Consider the following 22,053-nt stretch of genomic DNA (forward strand, 5'->3'; position numbering starts at 1 on the left):
GGTTCCCACATTTTGCAAAGTGAAGTTATAGGGAACCAGGCAGAGGGCCTTCTCAGTACTGGTGCCCGCCCTATGGAATGCCCTCCCATCAGATGTCAAGGAAATAAACAACTATCTGACTTTTAGAAAACATCCAAAGGCAGGCCTGTTTAGGGAAGGTTTTTAACGTTTGATGTTTTATTGTATTTTTAATATTCTGTTGTGGGCCGCCCAGAGTGGCAGGAGAGACCCAGCCAGATGGGTGGGGTATAAATAATACAGTATTTTATTATTCTTATTAATAATAATTAAAAAAATATTGTTTGTTTGTCAATCAATCAATCAATATCATCATCATCAACGTTAAGTGTAATTAATATTGAAACATGACTAAAATCAAAAATTTCTAGGCCAACTGTGAGAAGAGGATGCTTGACTAGATGGGACCATCAGCCTGATCCAAAAGGCTCTTTTGATATTATGATATTCATAACCCCATACCTTCATATCAGTGCCTCCGTGTGGCCTCTGACGCAGGGCCCCAAAGGGGTAGGTGCCATTAGCAGGGTTCAGATCTGAGCGGGCGGCAATTGCGTTTTCGCCATTCTGTGGCGGATCACAGCCTTGGCACCGGGACAGTGGGTCCTTTGGGAAGTTGTTGTACCTGCACGGAGAGCACAGGGAGGATGTGAATGGGGACAGAACAGTCAGGGCAGTCTAGGCTTCAAGCGATGGTGTAGTGGGATACAGAAACACAAGGGCTCACTGTGATGGTACTCTTAGCTACTCACCCAAGGAGAGTCCAAAAATGTTGGCCACTATGTTGGTCCATATACACACATAGAGCTCCAAAGGAGATGGTGCAGATGGAATTATACCAAATTCATTAGGATCAGCCTATGGCCTGGATGGTTTTGGAAGATACTTAACTTGCAAAACACAGTGAGTTTGGACAAAAGGTCCTCAGCCCACTGAAACACAACCTTTCGCTTTTAATTGGAAACGCAAGCCATCTTGTAAAGAAGGGTGACCATCTATATACCACTAGCATGAAGCGGGAACCCTGTGCAAGAAAAGGAAAGAAGTACCCAGCCTCTGCTTGACTGTATTGCTTGTTCTCCTTATCAACTCCTTCAGTTGACAGAGCAAGGAGGAGGAGTCAATTATCCTGGCGTTCCAGCAAAAAAAAATGACAGGACCGCTCCTGCTCTGAACATTTCCTGGAACTGCGCTCTTCCACATTCTTGCTCTGCCACTGGATGAGCTTCTGGGTGAAAACCCCCGTCTTTGGGGGGGGGGGGGGGAACACTTGTGTGGACTGGGAAGAGCAAACTAAGGAGCTGCTACAGCAGAGAGACCCGGCATGAATCTGTATACGGGCTAGTATAATATTGGGAGAGCATTATCTTTTTGGCATCTGAGCAAAAGGAAGTAAGGGTTGGTGGATTGGTCAATTTCCATTCTGTGTCAGTTTCACAGTTTCCATCACAGACCCCTCCGCTCCCATTTTCCTCAATTTAAAAAGACAGAAAAATGCATGCGAAATTTGAATTTGAATATATGAACTTTGCCCCAAAAGGAAAGGGCTGTAGCTGAGTGACAGAGCACCTGCTTTGCATGCAAAAGGTCCTGAGTTCAATCCCTGGTATTGTCAGCTATAGCTGGGAATGTCCTTTGTCCAAAACCCTGGAGAGCCTGGTCTGCTGGTCAGTGCAGTGAATACTGAGCTAGATAGAGCAATGGTCTGACTCATACAGTGGTACCTCGGGTTAAGAACTTTGCTTCAGGATGAGAACAGAAATCGTGCTCCGGCAGCGCAGCAGCAGCAGGAGGCCCCATTAGCTAAAGTGGTGCTTCAGGTTAAGAACAGTTTCAGGTTAAGTACGGACCTCCGGAACGAATTAAGTACTTAACCCGAGGTACACCCCCATCATTCTGCCCGGACGCTGAGGTCCAGCGACGAGGGCTTTCTGGCGGTTCCCTCATTGCGAGAAGCAAAGCTACAGGGAACCAGGCAGAGGGCCTTCTCGGTAGTGGCGCCCGCCCTGTGGAACGCCCTTCCAGCAGATGTCAAAGTGATAAACAACTACCTGACATTCAGAAGACATCTTAAGGCAGCCCTGTTCAGGGAAGTTTTTAACGTGTGATATTTTACTGTATTTTTGGTTTCTATGGAAGCCGCCCAGAGTGGCTGGGGAGGCCCAGCCAGATGGGCGGGGTATAAATAATAAATTATTATTATTATTATTAGTAGTAGTAGTAGTAGTACAACTGTATAAGACAGTTTCCTGTGGCTTCTAAAGCATTCATTTTGAATGCATTTTAAATATACATTCCTGCATGTTTTCAATGCCTTTCGCCTCTTCTAAAATATACATGTATGTCTGCTTTTTCCTGATAAAGGCACTTAAAAAAAAACAGCCTGAAACTGCACTGCAGTAACCCGGGGCGGGGCTTTTAGTGTGGCTGCCCCTGTTCTGTGGAATAGTATTCCTGTCACAATACTACCCCACAATCTGCACTTTCGGGAAATAGTTGGTTTTTCCTTCTTCTTCCGATAGGCTTTCCCAGCTGGATAAATGGGCCTTTGCCATGAAGGTTCAATCGTTATGGTTTTAGTCTTGTTTTAAATATGTTTTCATGTGTTTTTGTTTTCAATTACTTTATATGAAAATCGTGTTGAGATGGTGGTATAGAAGGCGATTAATAAATTTAAGTGTAACAGCAACAGCAATAATAACAACAGCAATAACAGTAGCAATGGTAATAATAATAATAATAATAATAATAATAATAATAATAATAATAATAATAGAAGAAGGATTTGGGCAATCCAACCAATGGTTGTGACGTTATCTGCAAATAAGCCTGGGACTGACAAATTAAATGGATTCACTTTACAGTGAAAAGATCTTCTCCATCCCAACACGGGACAGTGTTTCACACGAGCCAGTGAACACCCAATCCAATTTCTAAGTCAACGTTTTCTCCAATTCATGCCTTGCTCCAAAAAACGTGCTGTCCAGCTTGCAACCCAACCCCATTTCAACAGCAAGGAGACAGCCGTGTAGTATCCATTATTTGTTCATGCAACTCCCAGCCTGCAGGGGGCAGCACGGCTGGCGTCTTACCTCATGAGCTGGATCATCGAGCCCATGTCCCGGACCAGCGTCTGGTTGCGCCGGAAAATCTGGGCTCGGGGGTTCTTCTCATAGGTGAACCAGTCGCCATATTTCTGAACAAGCTGAGGAATGCCACTGGTGTTGAAGATTTCTTTAAAATACCTGGGTGTGGGGGAAAAGCCATTGAGCAATGTCGGGGGGTTAGAGGGGAGTCTATTCTTTATTTGTTGCATTTACAGCCTGACTTTCCTCTAAGGAGTTCAAGGTGGCACACACAGTTGTTCTCCTCCCCATTTAATCCGCACAACAACCCTGCGAGGTAGGTTAGGCTGAGAGAGGAAGCTACTGGCCCCAGGTCACCCAGTGAGCTTCAGTGCCGAGTGGGGATCTGAATTCAGGTTTCTCCAAGTCCTAGTTTGGCACTATAACACATTGGCTGTTGTGGGACTAGATCACGGCTCAATCCTCAATCCACGGCTCAATCCTGAAGGAAGGTTTCTCAGCGGCACGATAAATTGCAAGGCAAAGCTTTCAGCCAGCGTATAACCCCTTGCTCGTGGGATTTGTCCTGGCTGTCAATCAGATACCGGGCCAAGTTAAAGGGGCTGGCACGAATGTAAAAGCCCCCATACAGCTTAGGACCAGGTTACTTGAGAGACTGCCTCATCCCTTACACACCCAGTAGATTGCTGTGGTCTGTGCGAGAGTCTCTGTTGCAATTTCAAAAGATCTCAGAAGTCCACTCTGCTTGGATTCAGAGTGATGCATGCTATGTCACTGATTCTCGTAGCCCCCAGCCCAGGACCACAGCTGCCTTTTGCCTCCCAAGGGAGCAAGAAAGAGATCAGAAAGTGGAAGGAGCCAGGTTAGCGAGAGGCAAAGAGAAACATGGTTTTGCATGTATGTATGGTGGTCTTTTATGCACTGTGACATGCAGTTGTTTTTATCAATCGTAGTTTAGCAATTATTTATTGCTAAGAGTTAATTTCTATTTACCGTATTTTTTGCTCTATAAGACGCACCAGACCACAAGATGCACCTAGTTTTTGGAGGAGGAAAACAAGAAAAAAAATATTCTGAATCTCAGAAGCCAGAACAGCAAGAGGGATCGCTGCGCAGTGAAAGCAGTAATCCCTCTTGTTGTTCTGGCTTCTGTGATAGCTGCGCAGCCTGCATTCGCTCCATAAGACGCACACACATTTCCCCTTACTTTTTAGGAGGGAAAAAGTGAGTCTTATAGAGCAAAAAATACGGTAATTATGATCTGCTGATATTTTGAGAGTTAATTTTATTGTGTGCTATTACATTCTAACAGATTATTGAATATTATTTTGTTTGATATAAGTCGATCTATTTTAAAGTTATGCTTCATTATGACTTTTTGTATTGGATCGGATTATGATAAGGTGTGCATTCTTTGTTGTATATTTTGCTGCTATAAACTGCATCATGTGTAGCAACAGATAAAGGTGGTATACTAAATAAAAGTGAAATGAAAATGAAATGAAATCCTTACGGCACATTGTAGCTCGCCCAGTAGCCTTCTTGGTAGAGCAGTTCAGTCTTGTCGTCAAAAACCACCATCCCCCTGGAGAGATGGAAATATTGTTATTTTGAGGTCGGGGGAAAGTCAGGCACTCAAGTCTCAGTGCTGGGAATATCCTGCAAAGCTCTCATCTCCTCCCAGGTGCCATGGGAAGCTGCCTTATACCAAGTCAAATCACTGGTGCATCCAGTTCAGTATTGCCTGCAATGACAGACAGCTGCCCTCCAGGATTTCAGGCACGGGGTCTCGCCTATCTGGAGACCCCCTGGGGATTGACCTAAGGCTGTCTGAGTGCAAAGCAAGTGCTGGAACCATTGAGCTAGTGCCGAATTTAATAGCTGAATTAAATAGTAAACTGTCTAATAAGAGTGAATCAAACGACTGCCCTATCTAGTTCAGTATTGTCTGCCCTGAGGAACATGGTCTAAACCACTGAGCCTCTTGGGCCTGCCAATCAGAAGGTCGGTGGTTCAAATCCCTGCAACAGGGTGAGCTCCTGTCGCTCTGTCCCAGCTCCTGCCAACCTAGCAGTTCGAAAGCACGCCAGTGCAAGTAGATAAATAGGTACTGCTCCAGCGGGAAGGTAAACATCATTTCCATGTGCTCTGGTTTCCATCACGGTGTCCCGTTGTGGCAGAAGCGGTTTAGTCATGCTGGCCACATGACCCAGAAAGCTGTCTGTGGACAAACGCTGGCTCCCTCGGCCTGAAAGTGAGATGAGCGCCACAACCCCATAGTCGCCTTTGACTGGACTTAACCGCCCAGGGGTCCTTTACCTTTACCTGTCTGCCCTGACTGGCAACAGCTCTCCTGGGCTTCAGCCAGTGTTTTTTCCCCTAGCCATACCTGGAATTCAACTAGGGGGCAATGCAGATGTTCACCCACTGAGCTATACTAAGTCAGACCACTGATTCATCTAGTTCAGTATTGTCTATTGACAGGCAAGGTTTCAGGCAGCAGATCTGGAGGTCCTGGGAATTGAAACCTTCTGCATTCAAAGCAGAGGCTCCGCCACTGAGTTATGGTTTTTCTCCTCTGCTTTGTGACAAAGTGTGGGCTATAAAATCGATGCAAGGCTAATAATAATATAGTTTCTTGGTTCACAGCTGCTTGCACTAATCCTAGCTCAGTAAGCCAGGATGCTGGGCTCTGTGTTACATGTGAACCTGGCCGCTATTAAGCAGGGAAAGCGCAATATTTAAAGGTGTGCGGAGATGAGGGCGAAGCTGGGCATCCCTGCTTGTCCAACGAGGTACAATTTGGAGCACTTACGGGATCTGCTCCAGCACCGTGAGGACGCCCTTCTGGAGGCTGGCCTTCCCTGGAACAAAAGATTTGTAATCCACGATCATCCATTGGTTATTGTACCTGTGGCAAAGAAGCAGAACAGGTGAGTGCCAACATGCACAATGCTTTTTGAATTAAGAGTGGTGTGAAAGTGGCCTAGGGGCCCCTGAATCAAGCTGCTCCCTCTCAGCCTAATCCACACCTTCTATCTGCAAACAGGGATAACAGCACTAGTCCACCTTGCAAGATTGTTGTAAAGATTTTAAAGATGAAACACGTGTGAGCAAGATTTGTCCATCTTACTTCATTTCCCGTAGTCTAACTGGATCTAGTGCAGCAAGAAGCCACTCCCACCAACTTCTCTCTCTTTTTGGTAATATTTTTTATTAATTTTCAATTACCATCCAATAGCCTCATTACAGCAATTCCAAATTATAATACAATAACTAATACCCATCATTCAAATACCGAATTATATAATTTAGGTGCCCCCCCACATGCTAGAATTGATGTTTTTATTTATTCTGCGTTCCAAAATCTTATTATTTTCAATTACAATCTGGTCAAAATAATAATCCCCTATGCAACAACTACAATATTAATAACTTCTATTCGTGTTGACACATTAAATGATTTATAGAAACACAAGACTCTATCCTTGTTCTTCCTGTGTGTGGCAATTATTCTGTCCGTGGTGTTTCTCCCTGTCCTTGTAAAATGTTATGTCTCTCTTTCCCCCGGTTGTTGCTGTTCTCCATCACGCCTTGGGCGGAGCTGATATCCCATTGTTGTTCCAGAAATATCTCCATTGCTCCATCCCGTGCTTCGTTGTTTCGCAACTTTAACAATGCCAGTTTCTACCTGATCCCGTAAAACTGGAGACGCCATTGGGGCTTGAACCCGGGACCTTCTGCATGCAGGACCTGTGCTCTACCTATGGAGCTACGGCTCCTCCACTCACGTGCCGCTGTTGAACTTCTGGAAAATGGCCGCCCACTCCATTCCACTTGTGGCCAGCCGGTTGGCCACGATGTTGCGCAGCCACTCTAAGACGCTCTCCTCAGGCTGGATGAACGTCCACAGGCTGCTGTTGCTGTTCCCAATGGTGGTTTCCAGAGATACCTGCAGAGGGGAAAGGCCCTGAGCAAGCCTTGCATCTGGGAACCCCAAGATGTCTGATGGGGGGTTCCCAGATGCAAAGTTCAGTGGGAGGACACCTGCTTTGCATGCAGAAGGTGCCAGGTTCAACCCTTACGTCAGCATTTCTCAACCTCCCCAGATGTTGTTGGACTACAACTCCCATCATCCCTGACCACTGGTCCTGTGAGCTAGGAATGATGGGAGTTGTAGGCCAACAACAACTTGGGGCCCAAGGTTGAGAGAGGCTGCCCTATGGCATCTCCAAATAAGGCCGAGAGAAGACCCTCTCTGAAACCCTGGAGAGCCACTGCCAGTCAGTGTTGACAATACTGAGCCAAATAGACCGATGGGTCAGACCCCGTACAATACAGTTTCCTGTGTTCCTATGAGATTATCTGAAGGACTTCAGTGATTTCCAAAAGTGCAGAAATAAAGCAATTTGCTTGCTGTTTTCCCAAACAGGAGAAATTTTCAAAGGCCATCAAGGCAGCCTCTGTGTCCTTCAACAGGGCAAATGATAGCTCAGTTGGTTAAAGCATAGTGCTGATAATGCCAGGGTTGCAGGTTTGATCCCCGTATGGGGCAGCTGCATATTCCTGCATTGCAGGGGGTCAGACGAAATGATCCTCAGGGTCCCGTCCAACTCTGCAATTCTATGACTGTCCCAGTAGCACCAATTTGATTCTCGACCTGGGATCTGGAAGTGGGGATTGGGTCCCTGCTTCAATCTCTAGCATTGGGCTGGAAAAAGACTCCCTGTCTGAAATCCTGGAAAGCTGCTGCCAGTCTGTGTAGACAATACTGAGCTAGATAGACCAAAGGCCTGAATTAATCAATATTTTATATTCCACCTGAATTGTGTTTGGCCTGAGTGCAGGACCTAATAATAATAATAATAATAATAATAATAATAATTTTATTTGTACCCCGCCCTTCCCAGTTCAAAAACCGGGCTCAGGGCGGCTAACAACAAATTTAAAACACTTAATTGTAAAAGCAGCATAAAACACAGTATAAAAACATGAATAACAATAAAATTCAAAGTTCAGAAATCAATTTAGGGGAAATCCATCTAATAAGCATTAGATAATCACCAGGGCTAGCTGGCTGATTTAGTCCTACTTGGGCCAGCGAGGAGGCCAGGAGAGAATTAGCTGTGGGGTCTCAGAGCCGGTAATCTTCATAAAAGGGGAGGGGGAGGGAAGAGAAGGGAAATAAAAGATCAGGCTGAATTCAAATTAAAGGCCAGGCGGAATAGCTCTGTCTTACAGGCCCGACGGAAGGCGGTTAAATCCTGAAGGGCCCTAGTCTCATGGGACAGAGCATCCCACCAGGTCGGAGTGCAGGACCTACTATTCTGCATGCTACTAGCTATATTTAGCCAAGTCTCTTGAGGTTCCAGTTTGAACCCATCTCGGATGACATCTGCCGCAGAGGAAGGTTCTTCATGCTAGCTGTAGGTCAAACAACTCTTTATCTAGGACAGCAGTGGAAGAGACAGGGACCACTCACCAAGCCGCTACTCAAGATGTAGAAGTCATCGCCGGAGAAGATGACGCCCGGGTAGGAGGAGAAAGACTGGACGTACCCGGGGATCAAGCTGTCACCTGGGGAGCCCAATTGCAAGCAGTTGTCAGAGCTTCCATGGCAACAGACACCGCCCCCCTCCCCACTACAGTAAAGACCTTCGATTCTTATAAGAATAAAGAAAATCATTATAAATTAGTTTGGAGATGGTATTGTTATAAGAATTCTAAGGTCCCAAATAGAAAATAAACATTCATAAATGTACATGGCAAACACATACATAAGTACAAAAATCACGTGTCTGAAATAGTACAAGAGAGCAATCCTGAAGCCATTTTGACTTCCCCAGTGACCTCAGATATTCCTCTGCAAGGAGGAAGGAAATGGGGAAAACCTCCCTATTGTCTCTTTGCTCACAAATCCTGTCTTAAGGGTGTATTTGTGTATGAACAGGGTGAGCCTGTGGCCTGGATTCAGGAACTGAGTACAGTGGTACCTCAGGTTACATACGCTTCAGGTTACAGACTCCGCTAACCCAGAAATAGTGCTTCAGGTTAAGAACTTTGCTTCAGGATGAGAACAGAAATCGCGTGGCGGCAGCGGGAGGCCCCATTAGCTAAAGTGGTGCATCAGGTTAAGAACAATTTCAGGTTAAGTACGGACCTCCGGAACGAATTAAGTACTTAACCTGAGGTACCACTGTATTTACCATCACAAAAGAATGGCCAGGCTGCCCAGGTGGAGCAATCAGTGGCCATTATCAGGTATCCTGACAAACAGGATTTTTGTTGGAGACTGTCTCCTTTTGTGATGTATGTATCATGTTTTGGGGGCTGGCCTAGAGCTACAGGGTAGGCAATTTCAAGTGTATATAAGGGTTTGCACACCATTGTTTGGGCTTCGTCTCCTCCCTCCCTGCATGGGGTGAGTGGGGGACCCTGTTGCAACAGTTTAATAAAGATCGGGCTTATTAGCTGCTTTGCTTCTCAATATTCTCTGGTTGGCCTCTGTTATTTTCTCCTACTGATAGAGATATCTACTTAAGGACTCTATATGGGCTCATAGATACCCCATAAGGGGAAAGGAGCAGTTTTTTCTTGTAACAGTATTTAACACCAGTCGGATTAAATCAAATAAACAAGGAATATTTGGTGTTATGTTGGAGGGGATGCCAGAAAACCGGGAATTATGTTCACATGTGGTGGGGGTGTAAATATGTACAATTTTTCTGGCAAAGGGTGTTAAAGGAGATAACAGAAATCACTGGGTTAAAGCTGGACCGAAAGTCCAGAGATAGCATTATTATCAATTTACAATGGGGTGGAAGGTTCGCAGGCTATGAAGGACTTGCTTACGAATTTATTGACAGCTGCATGAATTATGATAGCTAGGAAGTGATAGGGGCAAGTAGAATATAAAATGGAAGAATGGTATAAGGGGTGTGGGATATAGCTATTAAATGATAAATTAACATGTCCCATTAAGGTAAGACGGGGAATACGCAGGAGAAATGATTTTGATGAGATGTGGAAGGAGTTTGTAGAATTTGTACTGTTAAAACGGAAAGGAGTCAAACCATCGCAAGAGGTGTTGAAATTTTGGGGGGTTGGATAGTTACAATGGAACGGTCTCGGTGGCGGCGTGCACATTTTTATTCTTATTTATTTATGATTATTACTTTGTCAAAACAAAGAAAAGGCCTTTGAAAAGCCTGCTGTATCATCTCTGAACATTGGCCGTGCTGACTGGGGCTTATGAGCACTGTAGTCCAACAAACCCTGGAGGTCAAAGGTCCCTTGCTCCACCCCACATCCTTTTCCTGCTACTCACTGCGGGCTGAAGTCCGGAACGGCAAAGTATACTTCTTGAGGATGCGTAGCATGGACTGGTACGTATTCCAGGTGTCGTGGGAGACAAGGAGGTCCTGGTTGCCAGGCAACAGCTTGATGAATGCCGAGCAGGACCCAGAGCCAAGGACCCGGTGGCTTCCAGATTTGTTGAAGGCCGATTCCAGGTCTTCCAAATCGCCCCCTAACTGGAACAAACTAGCAGAGGCGATTCACATGACGATGATTTTAGTTGTTATTTATTTCACAAAACTTACATGCTGTTTGATTGTAAAAAAAAAAAATTAATAACCTCAATGTGTTTTACAAAAAGAATCAAATTTTTTTAAGAATTCAAAAAGATAATTAAACCAACGATAAGCTAAAAACCAGACCAAATCACGTGTCAACGTTCCACACATCGCAGAGGATGAACTAAATAGGTGCCGAAAATGAACATGCCTACCTTATGTCAATATGCAAGGAGTTTCAAAGTATGATGTTGATTATGTATTAGATTTCTTACCTGCCCTTTACCATAAGACCTGAGGGCAGGTTAAATCCTCTTTTAAGGCCATCTAAGTTGGTTGCCATCATTGCCTCTTCCAGGAAGGATTATTATTAAGGTGGGGCATCTCACACCCAAACCGTGTACGGTATTTTAAAGCTTAGGCAGGGATCTTAGAAAGGGGAATTTGTTGCTCAACTTTGCTTGTCTCCTGGGAGCTTTACCTGACCTCCACCTCAGTCTGCCTCTCGGGAGTTAAAAAAGGCTTTTGCTACACAGCTGCCCAACCCCACTCTGACCTGGCTGTTGATGCAGACTCGAGATTCCTGGAAACCTTTGCATTTGTGGGGGAAGTTAGAGGAGTTCCCCTCGGACTCTGTGGTGTCTGCAGATAGCTTGCCTGCTTATCTTAGGACAGATAAGCTATGAGCCCAACACACAACCCTCAGCCCAAGAGACTGCACCTCACAAAACTCATCTGGCACACCAGGGAGGCAATGCTTTTCTACCTCTACAGCCAGAGGCAGTAAATGTCCCTGAATGCTGGTTGCTGGGAACCACAAGCAAGGAGTTGTTGGTGTGTTCATGTGCTGCTTTTGGGCTTTCCCATTGGGGCATCCGTAAAAAACAGGGTGTTGGAGCAGATGGTCCTTTTGGCCTGAGGCAGCAAGGGTTTTCTTATATTCTTTTAAGATTAAAGTACAGTATTGGGAGGGAACAACAGCGCATCAGCCAAGGCACGAAACTCCCATGTGCTGCAGAGGATCTTGAGAAAAGGGGCTGAAGAGACCAGGATTCTGGAATAGATGAGCCTTTGTTCTCATCCAGCAGGTTAGTTCTTTTTGGGAAACAGGCAGTTTCAGCCAGCATGGCCAATGGCCAGGGATGATGGGAGTTGTAGTCCAACAACATCCAAATAAAGTTGTACCTTGGTTTACGAACTTAATCCGTTCGGGAAGTCCGTTCTTAAACCAAGGCGTGCTTTCCCATAGTGGCGGGGGACTCAATTTTCCAATGGAACACACTCAACAGGAAGCGGAACATGTTCTACTTCCAAGCAAAGTTCACAAACCAAAACACCTATGTCCAGGTTTGCAGCGCTCTTAATCCAAGTTGTTCATAAACTAAGCTGTTCTTAAACCGGTACCACTGTACTGGGAATTGTTAAGTAGGGAGGGATGCAGTTGCACAAATCCTGCTTACAGGCTTCCCAATGGGGCATCTGGTTGGCCACAGTGAGAACAGGAAGCTAGGTCAGATGGTCATGTTGTGCAGATGCCTGATAATCGTCTTCCAAAGCAACTACTCTATTCCGAACTTAAAAATGGAAAGCGTAATGCTGGTGGTCAACAAAAGAGGTTTAAAGACTCTCTCAAGGCAAATCTAAAAAAATGTAGTATAAACACCGACAGCTGGGAAACACTGGCCTGCGAGCGCTCCAGTTGGAGAACAGCCTTTATCGAAGGCGTCATGGGCTTTGAAGACACTCAAACTCAGGATGAAAGGGAGGGATGAGCTAAGAGGAAGGCACGCTTGGCAAACCCTCACCATGATCAACTCCCATCCAGAAACCTATGTCTCCACAGTGGAATGACGTGTGGATTCAGAATTGGCCTCCACAGTCACTTACCGACTCACTGTTAAAACCATGTACATGGAAGACAATCTTACTCGGCTACAAGAAGTAAGAAGAGGTCAGATGGGCTACTGACCTATGTTCCTATGTCTTTTTACCTACGCTTGTATTATAGGTAAAGGTAAAGGTACCCCTGCCCGTACGGGCCAGTCTTGCCAGACTCTAGGGTTGTGCGCCCATCTCACTCAAGAGGCCGGGGGCCAGCGCTGTCCGGAGACACTTCCGGGTCACGTGGCCAGCATGACATCGCTGCTCTGGCGAGCCAGAGCCGCACACGGAAACACCGTTTACCTTCCCGCTAGTAAGCGGTCCCTATTTATCTACTTGCACCCGGAGGTGCTTTCGAACTGCTAGGTTGGCAGGCACTGGGACCGAGCAACGGGAGCGCACCCCGCCGCGGGGATTTGAACCGCCGACCTTTCGATCGGCAAGCCCTAGGCGCTGAGGCTTTTACCCACAGCGCCACCCGCGTCCCCTTTGCTTGTATTATAATTATTAATAATTACTACAATTAATTTACCAACCCCTTTCTCAACCCTTGTCTCAAGTAGATTTACATGTCAGATAATTAGAAAGAAGTTAAAAACCTCAAAAGCAGCAAATACATTTAAAAACAAGACTTAAACCCTAATAACTTATGGTAAAGACCCAAACAGTTCCATTCCTTACACTATAGCTGCTTCTTAATGAGGGATAGTGGCTTAAAATTCATCGTAGCCAATGAAACAAAAAAGAAAAACGTCACACATTACACAGGAACAAACTCAAATATTCCTCAGCTGCAGTCTCCCGGAAAATCAACTTGTCAAAAAAATTAGGCTTCCAAACTGGTTGTTGTTTTTTAAAAAAGCGAAAACTTTTTCTCTCAAAACGGAGTGTAGCCGATGACAGTAGGACTTTATGTGTGTACTTGTGTCTGTGGTGCGGGTGTGTTGCGTGCAGTTGTCGTGAGTGCATGTGTGCACACTAGTGATATGTCCACGGTGCCCAGGACAGTTTAAATATGGGCCCAAAAAGGTTGATGACCCCAGGCTTAAACATCATGTGTCACTGTCAGTCCTGTGCAGAATCCGGGCACCCGTGAAATGTCCCCACTCCTTCATTTTCTCACATGTGCAAAAGAACCACAGACTTACAGAAAGCCAAAGGGTGCAATGGAGAACTTGCCGATCGGAAAGGCCACCCGGCCGTTATAGCCATCCTCAAGGCCCTTCAGCTGCAGCAGGGCGAGGCGTACCTGGGCATTTTGATGGAGAACACACAGGAATCACTCACAGAGTCAAAAGTTAAAAGCAGCCAAGAAACTATCCGAGACGTAGTTTGGTCCTCGGATCAGGGAAAAAAAATAGCTAACAGCAATTATGCTGCCATATGGAAGGCAATGAACCCGCCAGCTTGCAGACTGAATATTAATTCATTCAAACAATTGCACAAGACGAAAAAGACCAAAATTAGCAACCATTAATGTTCATGTTATAAGGTGTTATATCCCAGTGTCTTGAAGGAGGGACGCTGCAGCTGGATAATATGTGCTTTTTAGTGGCTAAGCGACTGGTTTTTCCGGAGGTGGAAGGACCAGACGAGTCCTCTCGTAGCTGGTAGGACCCTTTCTTCTCTTGCAGCATACAAAAAAGGGACTTTAGCTCAGAGGTGCAAAGAGCACAATCATTCTGAGTTCTGGGGTTATTTGTGTGGTATGCATGTCACGTGAGCTCCACTAGAGCCTTCCCAATGTCACAATTAAAATGCGCGCCTTGTACCCACCAGATGTCAAAATAACTACCAAACTTTTAGAAAACATCTAAAGGCAGCCCTGTTTAGGGAAGCTTTTAATGTTTAATAGGTTATTGTATTTTAGTGTTTTGTTGGAAGCCGCCCAGAGTGGCTGGGGAAACCCAGCCAGATGGGTGGGGTATAAATAAATTAATTATTATTATCATTATCATTATCTTTAAACCTAGTTTTAGTGGGTTGGCAACCCTAAAAAGAAGCACTAGGGCCAACTTGCGCATTTGGCAACCTAGTAAATTACTGTTTGTTAAGAAGCATTTGTGCTTATGATATACAGTAGTCACATACAATGCTTGTAAAAACACAGCACCACATCTCTTTATTCTATTATATCCTTGTAAAAGTTTAAGTTGCATTTTTAAATCCGGCTTGTTGTTTAAAAGTTCACTGCACAGTTCCACCCACAAAGTGGGCCTTGAAACCACCACTCAACCCCCTCTCCTCTTTCTGATTTGTGGTTTTCATCACACAGTGCCTGCTTCTGCAAAATGGTATCACAAACCGACACGCTTTTGCTGGCATGTTTTCGTTTCCCTTTTATTGTGGTTTAACCAGGGAATGATGGGAATTGTAGCCCAGTGAGGGGAACGGGGTGTGTGTGTGTGGATCTCCTAAGAACTCTCAGCACTCTATAACAAACTACAGTTCCCAGGATGCTTTGGGGGAAGCCGTGCCTGTTTATAAAGTAGAATGATATCAATTTAAAGGTTCGATGCGGGTGGCACCCCAGCCTCAGAACAGAATGCCGCACCTGGTACCAGTATTCAGAATCATCCGCTGCCTCCATCAGCTGCATCATCCAGGCAAGGTTGGCTTCGATGTATTTCTTCAGCTTCTGGCAGTAGTTGGTCTGGTACTTGAACGGCCCACAGTAGCCCACCATCGTGTTCATCCAGTGCATGTAGATGAGCTGCAAAGGCACAAACATTTAAGGCGGCTGAGCTAGATCCAGAGCGAAAGGCGGCTGTAGCTCAGCGGGAGGGCATCTGTTTTGCATGCAGAAGGTCCCCGGTTCAATCCCCAGTGGCATCTCCAGGTAGGACAGGATATGTCTGAAACCCTGGAGAGCTGCTGCCAGTCAGTGTAGACAATACTGAACTGGATAGACAAGTGGTATGACTCAGAGTAAGCTTCCTATGTTTAATTCACCCTCATGGCCAGGATTGGGACCTATAACTTAAATTAAAGGTAAAGGTAAAGGTACCCCTGCCCGTACGGGCCAGTCTTGACAGACTCTAGGGTTGTGCGCCCATCTCACTCAAGTGTCCAGAGACACTTCCGGGTCACGTGGCCAGCGTGACAAGCTGCATCTGGCGAGCCAGAGCTGCACACGGAAACGCCGTTTACCTTCCCGCTAGTAAGCGGTCCCTATTTATCTACTTGCATCCGGGGGTGCTTTCGAACTGCTAGGTTGGCAGGCGCTGGGACCGAACAACAGGAGCGCACCCCGCCGCGGGGATTCGAACCACCGACCTTTCGATCAGCAAGCCCTAGGCGCTGAGACTTTTACCCACAGCGCCACCCGCATCCCTATATATAACTTAAGTTAGGTATGTTAATTTCAATATCCTCCTGAGTAAAACTTCCATATTTGGTGGGAGTTTGGAAGCCCTTCCTGAATCTTTCAAGTTCATTCAGAACAGGCAGGGGGTAGCTCCTTGCTGCTCCAGGTAACATGTAACAATGGCTTTTGGGTCCATCACTCTGCACGTGTTCAGAGACCACCACATCTGTATTCACCCTCCATAAGTGCCATCATGGAAGGTGAATTTCTAGGTTATTGCTTGCCTCAAATGGTTTTGTCCTGAGAGAGCTGAAGTGATGGGATAAGGGTCTTCAATAAAGCTGGAAAACGTGGAGGGTGGAGGCCGTACGCCAACACTTACCTGCTGAGACACGGCTGCTTCCGCCAGTCCTGCTGCGTAGGCCTGGAGGCTGTCATTATACTTCTCATTGGTGGTTAGTTCCAGGGAGGCCCATCTATAAGTGAGACAGAAAGAGAGAGAATAAAAAGTATTGAGAAGACCAGCAAAGGAATCCATCTGTCAAGATTCCCCTCCTTGCACTACAGCACCCTTCTGCTTGAGTCCTTAAATGAGCTCCCCTGTCACACTGCAAATCAGCTTCAAGCTTCTAGTCCAGGCTTCCTCAACCTCGGCCCTCCAGATGTTTTGAGACTACAATTCCCATCATCCCTGACCACTGGTCCTGCTAGCTAGGGATCATGGGAGTTGTAGGCCAAAAACATCTGGAGGGCCGAGGTTGAGGAAGCCTGTTCTAGTCCTCAGTATGAAGGCTTCCTACCAACTCCATGACCCGGGGTCACCAGCTGTCAAGCTTGCTGAGTGTGGAAAAGTCAAATGCAAACCCAAGACCCATCACGTGAAAGAACTTCAGGCCTGGGGGAGCCAAATCCTGCCCTCCAGGAATCTTTAGAGCCAGTGTGGTGTTAGTGGTTAAGAGCGGTAGTCTCGTAATCTGGGGAACCGGGTTCACTTCCCCGCTCCTCCATATGCAGCTGCTGGCTGACCTTGGGCCAGTCACACTTCTCTGAAGTCTCTCAGCCTCACTCACCTTACAGAGTGTTTGTTGTGGGGGAGGAAGGGAAAGGAGAATGTTAGCCGCTTTGAGACTCCTTAAAGGGAGTGAAAGGCGGGATATCAGATCCAAACTCTTCTTCTTCTTCTTTAACTGGCCCTTGGGACTGTCCCCAGGTCGTACCCTCTTCACAAACACACCTTCTCTCCTCCCCGCCCCCCCCCCGGCTGCATCGTCGCTCCCCAGATTTGCTTCACAACCTCCTGGAGTGTTTCGTTTTGCCTGCCGGGTATGTGTCCTTGAAATCTGATCATGCCTCTTGCTTGCCTGAATAGAGAGGGTGTGTGTGTGTGTGCTGTGCCTGCTTTGGCCTCCAGCACACGGGTTACAGATGCTTCAGGTTGCGTTTTTTCGGGTTACGGATGCGCCAAAACCTGGAAGTACCAGAACGGGTACTTCCGAGTTTCGGCGGTCGCGCATGCACAGAATGCGCTTTGCGCATAAGCAATGAATCGCAACCCGCGCGTGCGCAGACGCGGCAGGTTGCGAACGTTCCTCCCGCACGGATCACGTTCGAAACCCAAGCGTCCACTGTACTGAAATTTAACCAGATGGTTTGGCACTCAATCCATCTTCCCAGAGAACTCTGGGAATTGGTAGTTCTGCGAGTGGAAGGGAGGGAGATGGTGTGTGTGTGGGTGTGTGTGTGTGTCCTAACAACTCTGAGACCTTAGCAAACAACAGTTTTTAAAAATAGCCAGGGATCTGGTAGAACAGTTCCAACTACATATTAAACAGTTTGGTCTTTTTAAAGGGGAAATAGGATCAACTGAAGATGGGTGAGATGAATTAAGAAAAATGAAATGTGGATCTAGCTAATGGAGTCTGTTGTGTTGATAACAGGTTATTTTAAAAAATGAACACTGTAAAGGAAAAATTAGTCCATTGTTATATATTATAGGAGACTGAAGAGTATGTTGAATAAAAGATTCTTAATCCCAATTGTAACACAACTGGCCCTGTATTGAATTGGTGTGGGTGTTTATAAGTACAGTATGTAGTGTCGAATCTGAGGTAATCAATGTGTGCCAGCATACCCAATAAGAGTTTCTCAGTAGTCCTACTGGGGTCAGCAGACCGCACTCCTCCCTGCTGCGTCGTGCTTTTGAATAAATGCTGCACGTAACTTACTTAAGACTCTGGACTTCATGTTAAGTCCCTTCTGAGTCTTGTGACTGTTTACTCTGAAATGTCGCAATCCGATCCTTTCGCGTTAGTGGCGCCTTCCTGCTCCTTTTACCAAACGCGGCCCTGGATTCCTGCCCCCGAGGGCACCTCTTTTTGCGGCGCAGTGTGGCACGCACGAACTTCAACCCCACTGCCTTCATTTTGCACCTGCTCCGGGTCTGCGCGCTTTTGCAACGCGGCCCCTTTGCGCGTTTACTCGGAAGTAACCCCCTCCAATAAAACAAAAACACCCGGTGTTCATTTGAGCTTGCACCCGGTAGAAACGTGCACGAGAATCGGACGCTTGCAACGCGCGTTTATTCAGAAGCAAACCCTACTGCCTTCCTCTGGGTTTGCACATCACAACACGCGCGCCTTGCAAGGCAGTCCTAGCAGCCTGTTTACTCGCAAGTAAGCCCACCTACGCCCAACAGGGCGTGGTCCTAACAATAAAGGAAACCCGGCTAGGACCGCAGCCTTGACCCAGGGACCGATTTGGCCCGCTGCAGCGGGCGGACACCCGTCTGCCTGCCAGCTTGCCTGCCCACCTACCTACCCGGTCTCCCGGATGCCCTCGGTCAGGTTAGCCCAGGCGACGGCCGCGGGGACCCAGCCAGTCACGGTCTCCAGCTGTCCGGAGACGGGGTCCAGCACCACGGAGCAGCTGCGGGTCGGTTCCGAGCCGGCGGCGGGGAAGAAGGGAGGCGGCCGGGCGGGCTGCTGCGCGATACCGGGCAGGATAAGGGTCAGCAAGAGCGCAAGTCGCGCCATGGCCGGATCGAGGGACGTCCCCACCGGCCCAGGACGGAGGCGCGTCCAAGTCCCACGTGAACCGCTGATGCAGCCGGAGGAGGAGGAGCGCCGAGGAGAGACGGCCCCTCGCTGCGACCGGCGCGCTGTCCCCACGACGGCCCCAGGGGGGAGCCCCAGGCCCGCGATGGCGAAGGATCGGAGCGCGCGTCCCTTCGCCCGGCCGCCTGCCTGCCTCCCGTCCCAAGGTGAGTTGAGTGGAAACTGCGGCACTTGGTGAGCTTAAGGTTGTGGCCGCTGAAGCTGGGCGTCAAGCCCGCGCAGGAAGCTGCCTTCGTTCTGAGTCAGCTTGGTATTGCCCGCACGGACCGGCAGCGGTTAGTCAGGGTTCCACACCCGGGCGCTTTCCCTAGAGCTTCCTGAAAATTGAACCCGGAGCCCTCTGCGTGCAAAGCAGGTGCTCTAACCAGGGCTGGATTTATGTTTGATTAAGCCCTAAGCTATTGAAGGTAATGGGGAACTTTATATGTCCAGCTGTCCTTTGTCAACAACAAATTGTCGCCGTTTTTTGTGTTGAATATATGCTCTATGGTAATTTATGGACCTAATAGGTATCTAAAGCCATTTGCACATAACAAAATATGTACATCATAGGAGCCTACACAACACAAAACACTGTTGCTGTATGTAGGTTTTATTTTTATTTTTTTATATTATATTTTGGAAATGTACATCCAGTGTTTTTTTACTTTAATTTTTTTGGGGGCCCCAAGGGAGTGGGACCATAAAGAAGGCTGATCACCGAAGAATTGATGCTTTTGAATTATGGTGCTAGAGGAGACTCTTGAGAGTCCCATGGACTGCAAGAAGATCAAACCTCTCCATTCTGAAGGAAATCAGCCCTGAGTGCTCACTGGAAGGACAGATCCTGAAGTTGAGGCTCCAATACTTTGGCCCAGTGGCGTAGCGTGGGTTGTCAGCACCCGGGACAAGGCAAGTAATTTGCGCCCCCTAACCCGTGAGCCAGGTAGGGGCAGAGAGCTGTGAGTGCAAGCGCGCGCCCCCAGATGTTGCGCCCAGTGCGGCCAGCCCCCCCTGCACCCCCGCTACACCACTGCTTTGGCCACCTCATGAGAAGAGAAGACTCCCTGGAAAAGTCCCTTTCCCAGACCCTGATGCTGGGAAAGATGGAGGGCACAAGGAGAAGGGGACGACAGAGGACAAGATGGTTGGATAGTGTTCTCGAAGCTACCAGCATGAGTTTGACCTGCGGGAGGCAGTGGAAGACAGGAGTGCCTGGCGTGCTCTGGTCCATGGGGTCACGAAGAGTCGGATACGACTAAACGACTAAACAACAAATAGGTATCTAAAGCCATTTGCGCATAACAAAATATGTACATCATAGGAGCCTACACAACACAAAACACTGTTTCTGTATGTAAATTTTATTTTATTTGTCTGTTATCTTATATTTTGGAAATGTACATCCAGTGTTTTTTTACTTTAATTTTTTTGTGGGGCCCAAGAGAGTGGGGCCCTAAGCTATAGCTTGTTTAGCTTATACGTAAATCCGGCACTGGCTCTAACCACTGCGCTACTGTGCTTCCCTTGTCATCATAGGACGCTTCCTTATAATGAGTCGGGCCATTGGCCCATCTAGTTCAGGGCTTCCCAAACTTGGGTTGCCAGCTAATTTTTTTGGACTACAGTTCCCATCATCCCTGAACACTGGTCCTACTAGCTAGGGATGATGGGAGTTGTAGTCCAAAATACAGCTGGCGACCCAAGTTTGGGAAACCCTGATCTAGTTCCTTACTGTTGACTCTACACTGACCGGCAGTGTCTCTCCAGGATTTCAGACAGGCAGAGCGATGCTCTAACCACTGAGCTGCAGCCTTCCCCCAAATTCACTGAGACTAGATGGCTTTTTGAGAACCCTTCTGTAAAGAGAGGGCTCTGAATTTAGGTGATTAAGCCCCTGCCTGGGAAAAAGCATTCTTTCCTTGTGCCTAACATATTTTTTCCATCTCAGTTCATTTCTCCTGGATTATTTTGAGAGAATTCAGACTTTGGGGATTAGGACTGTCTGAGGGGGATCTACTGGACTCCCTGACCCAAGTTGGCTGATGACCATTGGAACTGATGAAGCAGAAGGGTGGGAGGTGCAGCAGTAGGGAGTGCCAGAGCCAGGGACAAGGGGAGCCAGCCTGTTTCTGACCCCATCGTCCTCCCAGCTGAGTTCAACAAGGCCAACAAGTGAGACTTAGGACACATTCACACCATCCACTTAAGAGCTCCCTAGGAAGAGGGATTGCTTGTTGAACCACTCTGGAAATGCTAGCTCTGGGAGAGGGAAATGCATCTTTGACAAACTACAACTCCCAGAATTCTCTGGGAGAAGCCCTAACTGCTCTGTTGTTGTTGTTTAGTCGTTTAGCTGTCCGACTCTTCGTGACCCCATGGTCCAGAGCACGCCACGCACTCCTGTCTTCCACTGCCTCCCACAGTTTGGTCAAACTCATGCTGGTAGCTTCGAGAACACTATCCAACCATCTCGTCCTCTGTCGTCCCCTTATCCTTCTGCCCTCCATCTTTCCCAACATCAGGGTCTTTTCCAGGGAGTCTTCTCTTCTCATGAGGTGGCCAAAGCATTGGAGTCTCAGCTTCAGGACCTGTCCTTCCAGGGAGCACTCAGGACTGATTTCCTTCAGAATGGAGAGGTGTGATCTTCTTGCAGTCCATGGGACTCTCAAGAGTTTCCTCCAGCACCATAATCCACAAAGCATCAATTCTTCGGAGATCAGCCTTCTTTCTAACTGCTCATAGTGCTTTAAATTTCTAGTGCGAAGTGGGGCTGGCAGAGGGTAAGCTGGGCTTGCTTTGAGGAGAAACCCTACACCAGAGGCATTGTGGGAAACTTAAATGGTGTCTAAGCAGCATGGAGCAGGACTTGGTACAGTGGTACCTTGGTTCTCATACATAATCCGTTCTGGAAGTCCGTTCGACTTCAAAAACATTTGAAAACCAAGGTGCAGCTTTTGATTGGCACAGGCGCCCCAGAAAAAATAGGTGACAGCCACATCGGATGTTCGCCTTCTGAAAAACGTTTGAAAACCGGAACACTTACTTCCGGGTATTTGCCGTTCGGGAGCCGAAATGTTTGAGTACCAAGGCAT

General features: G+C 47.2%; 2 protein-coding genes across 3 annotated transcripts in view; one reads left to right on the plus strand and one right to left on the minus strand.

Annotated features, from left to right (window-relative positions):
• Positions 1-19,012, minus strand: part of LOC128404357 (serine dehydratase-like) — a 75,312-nt gene extending 56,300 nt beyond the window's left edge. The window contains exons 1-11 of one of the 2 annotated variants that reach the window (XM_053369888.1): positions 18,684-19,012; positions 16,249-16,342; positions 15,114-15,272; positions 13,708-13,808; positions 10,432-10,646; positions 8,587-8,681; positions 6,896-7,056; positions 5,920-6,015; positions 4,618-4,689; positions 3,111-3,263; positions 481-643 (exon numbers count right to left, since the gene is read on the minus strand). In XM_053369888.1, coding sequence (XP_053225863.1) covers positions 481-643; positions 3,111-3,263; positions 4,618-4,689; positions 5,920-6,015; positions 6,896-7,056; positions 8,587-8,681; positions 10,432-10,646; positions 13,708-13,808; positions 15,114-15,272; positions 16,249-16,342; positions 18,684-18,898 — 1,524 coding nt within the window. In that variant the 5' untranslated portion in view covers positions 18,899-19,012. The remainder of the gene's footprint in view (positions 1-480; positions 644-3,110; positions 3,264-4,617; positions 4,690-5,919; positions 6,016-6,895; positions 7,057-8,586; positions 8,682-10,431; positions 10,647-13,707; positions 13,809-15,113; positions 15,273-16,248; positions 16,343-18,683) is intronic. The other variant, XM_053369889.1, reaches the window with a different exon arrangement.
• Positions 19,013-19,054: 42 nt separating this feature from the next.
• Positions 19,055-22,053, plus strand: part of SLC8B1 (solute carrier family 8 member B1) — a 32,932-nt gene continuing 29,933 nt past the window's right edge. Inside the window, exon 1 of the mRNA XM_053369893.1 lies at positions 19,055-19,125. The gene's annotated coding sequence lies outside the window, so the exon portion shown is untranslated. The remainder of the gene's footprint in view (positions 19,126-22,053) is intronic.

This window comes from Podarcis raffonei, chromosome 16 (genome assembly GCF_027172205.1).
Source record: "Podarcis raffonei isolate rPodRaf1 chromosome 16, rPodRaf1.pri, whole genome shotgun sequence".
NCBI lineage: Eukaryota > Metazoa > Chordata > Lepidosauria > Squamata > Lacertidae > Podarcis > Podarcis raffonei.